Source organism: Gekko japonicus, unplaced genomic scaffold, assembly GCF_001447785.1.
Source record: "Gekko japonicus isolate JY-2015 unplaced genomic scaffold, Gekko_japonicus_V1.1 scaffold1459, whole genome shotgun sequence".
Lineage (NCBI taxonomy): Eukaryota > Metazoa > Chordata > Lepidosauria > Squamata > Gekkonidae > Gekko > Gekko japonicus.
This window is the reverse complement of record NW_015164715.1, coordinates 683,546-695,710: the sequence shown is the minus strand read 5'-3', so window position 1 is coordinate 695,710 and position 12,165 is coordinate 683,546. Positions and strand designations below refer to the sequence as shown.

General features: G+C 43.8%; 1 protein-coding gene across 1 annotated transcript in view; it reads right to left on the bottom strand.

The window, feature by feature from the left end:
- LOC107108995 (serine/threonine-protein kinase receptor R3-like) overlaps positions 1-12,165 on the bottom strand; it is a 67,961-nt gene that overhangs the window by 34,531 nt on the left and 21,265 nt on the right. The window contains exons 2-6 of the mRNA XM_015409563.1: positions 10,555-10,620; positions 8,021-8,242; positions 4,863-5,080; positions 3,772-3,871; positions 1,214-1,360 (exon numbers count right to left, since the gene is read on the bottom strand). Of these exons, the coding sequence (XP_015265049.1) occupies positions 1,214-1,360; positions 3,772-3,871; positions 4,863-5,080; positions 8,021-8,242; positions 10,555-10,615 (748 nt within the window). The 5' untranslated portion in view covers positions 10,616-10,620. The remainder of the gene's footprint in view (positions 1-1,213; positions 1,361-3,771; positions 3,872-4,862; positions 5,081-8,020; positions 8,243-10,554; positions 10,621-12,165) is intronic.

The following is a 12,165-nucleotide window of genomic DNA, read 5'->3' as shown; positions in this document are numbered from 1 at the left end:
TCAGAAAGACTCATCAAAGCCTGTGTTCTATTCCCTCCCTAAGCGTGGTAAGGTCAGTGACTACTTGGGCCAAAATGCTCTCAGTGGTAGCTGCATCCTTGCAGAATGGGTTGCAAAGTGATGTGAGGGCTGCCTCCCCCTTTGCAGTCCAGGAGGCAGTGTGAGGCAGTGCTCTTCAGAAGCAGTTGACTTTGGTTTTTATTTTGTTTTTTAACTGGATAGCATGGTTTTAATTCCATTGATAATGTATTAACTGAACTTTACCGGTCTGCTATTAGATTTATACAAGCAGAGGACCCACACATAGACTCATGGGAGGAGTGATCTGATGACTCCCATTGACCCTCCTCCCCTTGCTATCTCCACTTACCTTCCTTCCCTCCCCTAAGCAGCCCCTCTGGCTTATCTCCTTTCCCTGTTTCCTTCCCTCGCTCTAGCCTGTCTTTCCCCTTTTTGCTCCAGTTTTCTTCCCTTCCTCCCTCCATCTCTCTTCTTGTTCTGCCCGCCCGCCCAATCTTTTGTCCCCCCCAACTCAAGTTTCAAAATGTGACTGCATCAGCCATTTTTGACACCTGCAGACAACAAGGCTGCTGAGATCTTGTGAAGTAACCTCATGAGAGTTCAGCATTTTAGAATCTTTTTGCTTTATTTCATCCCCTCCTTTAAAATAAAGATTTTTCTGCAAACAACCCTAGGGGTTGTGCCAGGTCTTTCAGAGAAGCCTGGCTTTAGGCTGTAATTTGCTGCTATCTCACTTCCATCAGAGGCCCCCTCTGTCTTTTCCCTTCTCCTCCTACTCCTATTGTGATCCCTTGACTGGTTCCTTGGACCAGGCAATTCCCCTGGCACAGAACCCCCGGAAATCCATGGCACCGAAGGTATGATGAGAGCTGTGTGTCACAAGCACTGGTCTCGCTCCTAGTTACAGAGAGTGCTGCTTGGTGTGGAAAAGATAAGTAGCAGGTCCCTTCCCCCCCCCCCCCACTACTCTAGGGGTAGTGGGACATATAGGACAGTTGATGTTCTCTTCTTGTTGTCATTGCTGACTGGTACTATCCTCTGGCTTCTAGTTGGGAATATTAAGACAGGTGTGAAGTATATGGATGCATGTGTGACATATGTGTGTGAGAAACAGTGGTCCTATCCAGGGACAGTCAGGGCACTGATATCTCTGTGCCGATGTTTCTGGAGGGACAGTGTCATTTCTGCTCACCTAGGATGTTGTCATGCCTCAGCAGCACTGTGTTGTAGATCTCTGTCTCACGGAACCATGACTGTTCATCCCGGGAAGAGAAGATCTTGACAGCCACATTCTCTCCATGCCAAGAACCACGCCACACCTCCCCATAGCGCCCTTTGCCTGTTTGGGGACAGTTGACACACTGCATTTTGCTAACTTACACAATATTTATTTACATCCTGTCTTTCCACTGAAAAGCTATTCTCCTCCTGTTATTTGTGTGTTATGCAATTGTACACTTAAAACATGTCAATATACACTCCAGTTATACCACAGGCATGGGCTGTGGCATAATGGATGAATGGTCCACTCTTGCCTGAGTGGATGAAGGAGAGGCCAGCCTGGATTTCCTCTCTGTTGAAACTGCCCAGCTCTCAAAATGGCAGAAAGCAAGGCATCTTTGCCCCCTTGCAAGCGGAAGTGTGATGTAACAGCACTTTGTGTAGGCCTTCCGACCTAACTTGTGCAAATATGCAAAACTGGCAGTCATTACTTGTGACAAACAATTCAGACAGTGCCCTTGCCATCAGTAGGAATCACCCATGGGATGAAGAAATGAAAAGGCCACCAAAAGTTTCAGTCAGGTAAACTTCCTTTATCTGGCTCTAGATTGGAAGCAAGAGATATTACGGATTGACCTGAAATTATGGGAGGAGAAATCATTACTGCAGAATTACGTATAAAGACAATTAAATCTGCCCCCCCATCTGCTTTGAGCTCATATAGGCATAATACTCTTATCTGTCCTTTTCTTGTTTAAACCCTAAGGGTCTAAAAGTAACTCAGAAGGAAAGGGCTGATCAGGGAAATGGCATGTGGGATTAAGCACACTTCTCCAACACCACAGCCCTGTCCCCCTCCTCCACAGCTATGTTTTGAGGCAAAATCACATATTAAGAGACCCAGTTCCCATCACCAATGTTATATGCATTTTGGCCCTCATGCAACTGATACTCTTCAATAATATCTCTACTCATTTGTAGAGCTGGGAGATGAATCTATAGTTCAGTTTAGATACTAGCAGTGCCATCCTAAGCAGAGATACACTCTTCTAATTCCATTTGAAGTAAATGAATGGTCTTAGAAAGGCACTGTTCATCATTATCCTGCTGTGAACTTTAATGGGAATAGCCAAATAAGGTCCTGAGGAGGTCCTGAGAATCTTTCTAGCCTTCATGCCCATAGATACATCTTTCTCTTATTATTTCTCTTATTTCTCTCTGGATTATGATGGTGATGATGATTATATCACCCTATCCCAGTTTATGCCGGGCTCTGGGCAATGTACATGGGCGATGTAAAGCCATAAAAACATTTAAAACAATAAAATTCTACAGACAATTTAATAAAACTAAGGGTAAAGGTAAAGCTTTCCCTTGCTCGAAAGCCAGTCGAATCTGACTCTAAGGATGCGGTGCTCATCTCCATTTCCAAGCCGAAGAGCCAGCGCTGTCTGAAGATGTCTCTGTGGTCATGTGGCCGGCATGACTAGACGCCAAGGCGCATGGAACGCTGTTACCTTCCCACTGAAGTGGTACCTATTTATCAACTTGCAATTTCTTGCTTTCGAACTGCTAGGTTGGCAGGAGCTGGGGCCAGAGACGGGAGCTCACTCCGTCATGCGGCACCCGGGTCTCGAACTGCTGAACTACCGACTTTCCAGTCTGGAGTTCAGCATCTTAACCACTTGAGCCACCACAGCCCTAAAGACCTGAATAAAAAGTCCATGATGATGGCATTCTGGAAATTTTCTACCCCAGCTCTGGAAACCGGGCCAGTTTCTGGGCAAGAGGAGAGGGAACTCATAGCAACAATTCAGAAAAGGGGAAGGGAGGGGAGGGTGCCAGCCAAGGAAAGAACCGTTGCTGCCTTGGAATGGAGAGATTTGCTGCCTCTGAATGTGAAGGTTCCCTTTAGTCACCATGGAAAATAGCCACTGATAGACCTGTCCCCTATGAATCTATCTAACCCAAAAGATTATGAAAAAGAGAATAGGTATTTGACTGTTTATATGACGACAGCTGCAAGAATTTTATATGCCAAATATTGGAAAACTATGGTGATACCAACAAAACAGGAATTTGTGAATAAACTCTTTGAAACAGCAGAAAATGATAAACTAACTTTAGAAATGAGATTAAGCAAAGAGTGGACATTTCAAAAAACATGGAAAAAGTTTTATGATTGGTATAATGTAAGTACAATAGAAGATTAGGCAATTATGGCACAATGGACTTGAGAACACAGAAGACAGAAGAATGGAAAGAGATAGAGCGTTTCTATTAATTAAGTAATTGGTTATAAGCATATAATGTAACTGTACTCTTGGCATACATGTTATGTGTAGTAGAGTGTCTGTTTGTAGTGTGTAGATTAGTTTGTTGTAGATTATAAAAGAAAAATTAATAAAAGTGTACCTATGGGTACTTAAAAAAAAAAAAAGAATCTATCTAACCCTGCCTTACATTCTCATTCGTCAGACGTTAGACAAATCTTCCCCAGTCTGATATACACATTGGATTTTGCCTTACCTACACACTCAACCAAGGTAATCTGCCGAGCAACAGTTCTTTGCACAAGGAAGGGAAGTCCAGAGCCACTACCAGTGGTGCAGTCATCATTCATCCAGCCCTGGAGACAATATCAAATAAGTGGTAAAACGCTGGAGAACGAAAAGCAAGGTAAGAGATATTGGAAGATGGCCACACACCTGCTAGGACTGCAATCCTATCCTAGCTGGATGAGGGTAGAAGAGGTGATAAATCCATGACACCATCAAAACTCCAAATTAAGATGGAGGAACTTTAAGCCAATGTAATTTATTTGCTGTTGTACATATTCTGGTGCAAGGGGGAAGAAACACGAGAGAGATTAGGTCATGGTGGGGGGAAAGCCGAGGAGCTTTAGGCATAGTCCTGATCCCATGTTTCCTCATCTCAAAGTCTGGTCTCTATGCTGGCATAACATTACAACAGCAAAGAGATGCCTTAAGGAAACACATGCCCACTGAAGTCAACAGAGTGACAAACAGAACTGTTTCTACTCTTCAGTCACAGAGCTTCCACTAAGCATAGGATACAGATTAGCTCTGCAACCAAATAATATTTGGGTCCAGCCTATGAGAGTACGAAGGTCCCATTATGGTTTCCTTGTTTGTGGGCTAGTGCAGTTAGAGTATTGCTTTGTGGAACCGGAAACATGGGTTCTATACCTGCCGTCTTCCCCTTTACTGTCTGAAAATCATGTTGTTAACCAGAACCCAAAAGGTACTTTCAGTCGTGTGGAGGCTGCATTTCCATCTCCCCAGTGAAGCTCACAGTATTTCTTCCAGCTTGCTGTAGCATCCATTCCACTTGTCTAGGTGGCTCCCTTCCTTTTCCTTTACAAAAAGCTTATTCCCTTTGCATAAGCATGCTCCCAAGTGGGAGCAGCAAGAAGTGGAATATTGTTCCCTTGTGGGAATCCTATAACTTGGAGTCACCCTATAACTTGGAGTTGTTGACCAGCCTTCTAGGACCTCCCTCCCTCCCTCCCTCCCAAACAAACAAACAAACAAACAAAAAAGTGGCCTCAGGTGAACTTCCATTCCAGGGCTGAAAAGGTATTTTTGACACCTGCTTACTTCCAAGGTACTGTCGCCAGTCACAGATGCCTTTAATATGGAGTCCTCCATGTCCCTCCATTCATCTGACTTTAGAAGCATTTGTCTTCGGCGGCTCTGGACCACTTTCCATACAAAGAGCCCAACCAATAAAGCAAGGATCAAAGTGCCAAACAGTGGAACCAGGATCAGCAGAAGAAGTTTCTGATGGGATTGGGTCTCTTCTGGCTGTCCTTCCTCTGATTAGAGGAAAACAGAATAAAGTCACTTGGTTAGTGCTGTTTTCGAGGGACAACGTACTCCCACAGGCACTGTGCTACATCTCCTGCCTGTGTTAATTTATTTAAGTCCTTTCATCTATAAGCTCAAGACGGATGGCTTAGGTTTGCCAGACACTCCCTCCCCCAATGGAGGCAGGGGTCCTCCGCTGACAGGCCCAAGCTCCCTGCTGCTGATCAGTTGGTGGGCAGGGGGGGAGCTTACCCTAAAAAAGTGGGAGATCCATCCAAGGTGCAGTGGTATGCCTATGTCACTGCCCACGTGACCAGGAAGTGGCATCATCACATCCGGGGGCGTTGGGGAGACACTCTGGTAATTGGGCAAAAACTCTGTGGTAGAAGCCAAATTTACCATAGTTTTTGCCCAAATACCAGAGCATCACCCTGACATCCTGGACATGATGACATCACTTCCAGGTCATGTGGGCAGTGACACAGACATGTCACTACATTGGATGAGCCTCCCTGATGCTCCCAGTAAGTCCCCCCTCCCCTGCTGGTTGCCAGGAGGGACCTGGCAACCTTAAGATGGCTGATATAAGATGGCAACCTTAAGATGGCTGATACATGATATACAGGTATGTTGTCTTTACTCATTCCCAGTAGGTTCTTCATCAGCACTGTGCGCTCAGTATTTCATTTTAAAGATTTTGTTCACTTGAAAGAGATCCCTGACAGCCAATTCACACTTCCTGGTTGAAGGTAACTTGCATCTGTGCTGGGAGTGGGACAGGCCTTTCTTCCCCCCCCAAGATGGAGCTGGAAGGTAGGGCAAGTGTGAGGAGATGTTGCTCTGTTCCCCCCCCCCCCCATACAGCTATGTTACGGGCACTTCAGCTGAGCAACATGAGAGTTGCTTTCACTTACCTATGGTTTTGTCCCCCAACCTTATGTGGGGCTTTTGTGCTATCACCAGGGATAAAAATGTAAATGAAGTGGGTGAAGCCACAATCCACAAATCAAAACCAAGACTATGTTACCCTAAATGTTATGATTATCTTATGAAGGTTGCCTGGTGTCTTGCTGCTGTCCACACTTTGTGTACATGGTTTTCACAGGTGGTTACCATGTGGGAATAGGCTTGTGTGGTTTCCCTACTGCTGGTGCAGTTGCTGATATAGTGCGGTGGCAAGGGGGCTTCCCCATTGCAGGTTTCAGTGTCCCGGCCCCAGTTTCTCAATAGCAGCTATCCTCCCTGCTGGGCTACTGGGGCTTTTCAATTGTTTAAAAAATTAGCAATTGCATATCATTATATCAATATACCATTATAACAATACATGTAACAGGTTCTGTGAATTCCCACCTTTCTTTTTTAAAAAGTGAGTCTCCCTTTCTTTCATATCTCTGCAACAGGAGGGGACAGGGACAGAGACATACTTTTTTAAAAATTAAAGCTGAGAATGCAGAGAACCTGATACATTTATTGTTATAACACGATATCAACACAATGATAGGTAACTCCTGATTTAAAAAACAGAAACAAAAAAATTCCCCAGTGTTAGGGAGAGGAAATGGCTGCCATGAGGACAGGGTAAAGGAAAATGGCTGCCTGCACTCTTTATAGGATCACGTGAAGCACCTCCATGCCAGTAGCTAATCTGAACTCAATTCTCATTGGTATGAGACAAATACTTTTACTTAACCACACTGTTGGACCCAATAATACTGTACATCACTGCACATAAAGGTAACTTTTTGGGCATATGCTCTGAACAATCAAAAATATTTCCGAGCAAAAGATACTTACATTTAGGACTGAATGGGGCATAAACGGGGTATAAATAGTTTATGGAATTCAGTGCCATAAGATTTAATGAGGGCCACAAAATTAGAAAGCAAAGATGCTGGTAGGAACCCCCGCCCCCTATGTACTATGTGGCCTTAGGTAGGTTAAAACTGAATTTGGAACCCCTGTGTAAACCGCTCAGAGACCCTTCGGGGTTAGGAGCGGTATATAAATAGAATATAATAATAATAATAATAATAATAATAATAATAATAATAATAATAATAATAATAATAAATAATAATAATAATAATAATAATAATAATAATAATAATAATAATACAAATTAATGGCATATAGGTCCATTACTGGCTAGCAGCAATAATAACTAAGTGCCCTCTCCATACGCAGAGGCAGCATGTTATCAAGTATCATTTGCTGGGGGTGGGGCAACAATATTGTGATTCTTTGGATCCTCCTACGAACATTTGGTTGGCTACCATGAGAAACAGAAACTGGATTAGATGGACCTTTGGTCTGATCCAGTGGGACTTTTCTAATTTTCTTAAGACCTGTTTCCTATTTGAGGTGACATGTTCAGTAACAGGAGACTGCCTCTTTTTGCAACACTGACAACAAAACAATGGAAGAACTTGTGAAAAAATAACGCTGACAGTGGTGTAAGTGATATGTTTCAGTGTACCATTGTCTATGGTACTTGGGTCCTACTACATTATAACTGAACATTTTAATGTATAACATTTCTATAAACAACTGAAACTAATTCTATTCAGCATGTTTCAAAATGGCTTATTGGTTTATATATTGATGATGTTCTGAACAACCCAGTTGGCTCCCCAAACAGGGTATGGATCTATACTGTCAGAAACTTTACATACTTGATTGTCCATAAAAGTGCCAAAGCTTAAGGTAGTCTCATCTGTAGGCTAAAGAAAGGCTGGGAGTTCCCAAACAATCACAGTTCACTATTATTATTATTTTTTAGACTGCTGTGGCTTCCCAGCTTGCCCAAGTCCAAGCAGGTGAGAAAGAGGTAAACACACTGCGATGTCTAATTCTTGTTTAGGGATCTTTCGTGTGCAAGAAACCACAGGAAACATCATCTCCCTTCTCCTTTCTTGCCATGACCCTTGCATCAGAAGGTGCAACTGTACCTGCTAGCTGTAAATCAAGATTCATATTACACAGTTCAGACGAGCAGCATTTTGTGCCAAAGTTCTCTGTGATGTCGCCTCTACAATTCAGAGAATTGGGGTCTATGCAGCCTTTCCTGGTGATGATGGTCCCTTGCTCCAGATGTTTGCTTGCAAAACATGCCTTTCCTGAGCAAGTTTTGTTAGCACACTGATGCTCCTCACAAATGCAGGACAGCATACCTACAGAGGATAGAAAGGAGAAGAGCTGTTTCACAGGTGTTTCACCCTTTGTTCCCCAGTTGCCCACCTAACCCAACTAAACTATGACACAGTCCAGATTTTTCACAGTGTTTGAGCTTAAAAGTGTGCAGGGAGGCAGACTCTGCTCTTCCACAGCAAGAAGGGGCTAACAAGGAAGGTGCCATATGGTGTGGGCCCTGCAAGTACTTGATACAGCAGCTTTGATGAAGCCAGCTTCTAGTCAGTGGGAGACCATCTGAGAATTCAATGTATTCCCCTTTTGCTCCCTAGAGGAAAGGCAGGATAAAAATGTAAATCAGACATATAGATGAAAGGCAATTTGGAACTTTCTCTTGGCTATGCTGAACTTCTTATGCACATCCCAGGACATCTAGCTTGCCCCCAGCTAGGGGATGGAGATGCCAAACATAATTCATAATTAGTTGAAGCCATTGCAGTGAGCTATTCCCTTCTGCTGAGTTGAGCAGGCCTTTGCCACATCCTTCCTGGCAAGCTCTAACACTGCAACCCTAAGAACACTTTCCTGGAAGTAAGCCCTATTGGGTAGTCTTGAGTTGGATTCTGCTTAGGGCTTCTCTCGAATACTGCAAGTCTAAGTCTCCAGGAGATAAGCCCCATGGAACTCAGTGGGGCTTACTTCCTAGTAAGGACACTTAGTATTGCTGTCTATAGGTGCCTGCCTGCACCTGGGTCTTCATCCTCTCCTCATTTCCTGCTGTTATTAATCTACATACTGCTTGGAGTCCTTCATTAAAGGTGAAATATAACTTCAAAGAATAGAATAATCAAGAATAACAGAGGGTTTACCACAGTTCCCCATGGAGGCATCAGCAAATTTCTTTGGCTCTGCCAGCTATTACTGTTGGATCTTATATGAGCTAATAGAACCTGGTCATCAAAACATCATTAACATGTTTAGTAGGACCTTGCTAAAAGGAGAATTGATTCCTTTCTTCTTCTTTCATGAGAAATATTGGTGTTCACCTATTCCTGGGAACAACCCTCTTCCAATTTGCTGTACCTTACTAAATGACACCTTGCCGCCTTTGAATAGTAAAGAGAAAAGAGTACGGAAAACAGTATGCAAGTTCTATGTAAGGCTAATGTGTACGTTGTCCTTTTAAAGGACCGTGTACACAGATGATGCTACATTAGGTACAATGATAATAATATAACCATACATTGTATCAATGGACTTACTGCCTAGTAAATACATTTCAGATCAAAGACATTGTAGGCAGTTACATGGATCCAAGATGCTGACAAGAAAAGGTCTTAAGGTCACGACCCAAGAAATCTGCCTCCCCCTGCCTGATGAAGACTTCTAGAGTATCCAAAAGCTTGCACACTGTTTTGTGTCATTTCAGTTGGTCCTAATAAAATTTTGGTTGGTTTTTCTTTCTGGTTTTGAACATTTCAGATCAAAACGTCAGTTTTTCCTCTGTGATCATGCCTCCTTGTTTTAGACTTGCTAGATTTTCCTATTCGTGTGTCATGCAAGCCTTTTCTATCACTTTGTCTTGTTCTCCTCCTTATCGTTTCTTGTTGGCCTGTGTACTTTTTAATCTATGATGACTGGAATTGCCTGCCTGCCCTTCTTTGAAGGAGCTCAGCACAACATACATGGTTCTCCCCTCCCCATAAAACTAGACCCCTTACTCCGGCTGTGAATTAACAAATGCTTTGTAATGTAACAGTGTCGTTATACTCTTCAGAGGTTCCCAAACTTATTTGGCCTACCGCCCCCTTTTCAGAAAAAAAATTACCCAGCGCCCCTCTGGAAATCTACCTTCAAGAAGTGGACAAAGAGATGCAGTGACAAATTTGCACATAGTAAAGAAAGATGTTGTTGTAAGTAAGGAAAGATGTTGTTGGCCTGAAGCTAGAGGCCAGCAGCAACCACCATACAATAGCCCAGCAGCAACACTAGTCTTACAAGGGTGCACATGGATTTGCAATTTGCAAATGTATGGCTGTGATTGGCTGTGGGGACCCCCCTCCCCCCCTGATCCCAGGAAGACCGGGAGAAGGCAGGAAAAGGCTGCTTTAGAGAGCTTCTGGACTCTTCTTTCTTTATGCTTCCACTGCCCCCTTATTTTTATTCAACACCCCCCAATTGCACCCAAGGCTCCTACTGCCCACCTGGATCGTTCCAGAGCCCCCCAGGGGGTGGTATTACCCACTTTGGGAACCAGTGCTCTATATCTTGAACATAGTGCTTTGTCAATGCAACCCCAAATGGCACATTTCTGTACCACTCCCACATCTAGTCTGCTCAAATTGTTTCTTACCAGTGGTTCTTGGGAGACTCGGGATAGCCAAGAAAAGACCCAAGATAGCTCCTGGCAACATTTTCTCTGCAGAAACAAAACAGTTAGTAATAAAGATCCTAACCTTCCCTTTTCAAACTCACATTATAACAGTATTTGTCTTGCCAAAATGCAATGTGCACACAGTGTTTGTTGAACACATGCAGAAATGGAAATACGCACAGCAGGGATACAACAATAACCCAATATGGAGATAAGATTGATCTTACTGAGTCTCAGTTGTTAGGGCCATCAGAGGGATATCTCAGCAAATCAACTATTTGCGAAAGATCAAGGACCTCTGACATGGTGTCTCTTGACTTTCCTTGTAACATGCTCTTTCCCCCACGCCGAGCTCCGCTATCATTTTTCTGTTTCGAAAAAAGGAATGTTCTGTGAGAATAACGGGCCTTTTCTGCATTCTCGAGTAACTTCTCATTTTCTTGGGAGTTGATCCACAAGCACTGAAATCGATTTGTGCAGGATTCTTCTGCATGTCTGCCCCCCTGTGCATTTTACCATTGTGGAGTCAGTATTTCCTTCTGCACTTGGCTTAAATAATAAGGATTTTCAAGCAAGGGGGCTGTCCCGATCAGTGGTGTTAGAGCACCCCCTCATTTTTTAAAAAATGGCCCTAAAATATCAATATATACTGTAATTTTAAAAGTTCTCTAAATTCCCAGCTTTCATTTTTTTAAAAGTAAGTTTTCTGCCCTCGCGGAGATATGCCTTTTCCTTAAATCTCTCTGAGGGATGAGAATAGAGACGTACTCTTTTTTTAATTGGAGGAGGAATGATGATGAGAGCTCAATAATCGAAAAGTGGGCTGCAAGTGGGTGGGACAAAGAAAACCAATAGAAACATTATGCACTAGGAAAATGCCAACTCAAAACTGACTTCCAGAAAAACATTAGGGTAAAAGTGGTTTCAAAAGAGTCAGACACCCCCCCTCCCGGGGGCGGGGGAATGAAGTGAAAACTAAAGGCACAAAAATCCATGCAAAAAATCAGGATAAACTGAAGCAGTATAGAGCCAAAACTGATGGCAAAACCCATGCAGAAAAGCCCACGGTGGGACAAAGTTTTGATTTGCTTTCACAAGGGGGTATACATGACTTGGTAACATCTTCAGATTTTTTACTTGGATAGCGTATGAAAACAGCAGAAGTGCTGGCTTACTTTTAAACTACAACCCTACCGATAAGTAAATAACAGACTAAATAACCAGATGTCATTTCGGGGGGGGGGTTTGCGGGGGATCGCAGTTCCCCCGGGGGAGGTACGGGGCGGGGCACATGACGAAGCCCCGCCCCTGCTTCTGGCCGCCCCGCTTCCGGCCCTCATTCAGCCAGGAGGAGGCAGGAGAAGAGGGAGGGTATGTTGCTTCCTCCCCGCCTCTCCCCACCCCTGCCTGCCTGGGGCCAGGGAGGGCCTTGGCGGGGCTTCCTCGAACTCCCGCAGGCCTTGCAGGTCCACCGCCGGGCCCCTGATGCCAGGGGGTGTGGCATATGCTAATGAGTTATGCTAATGAGTTCCCCTAGCTCTTTTTCTACGAAATGACCCCTGAGAAACATTATGCACTAGGAAAATGAAA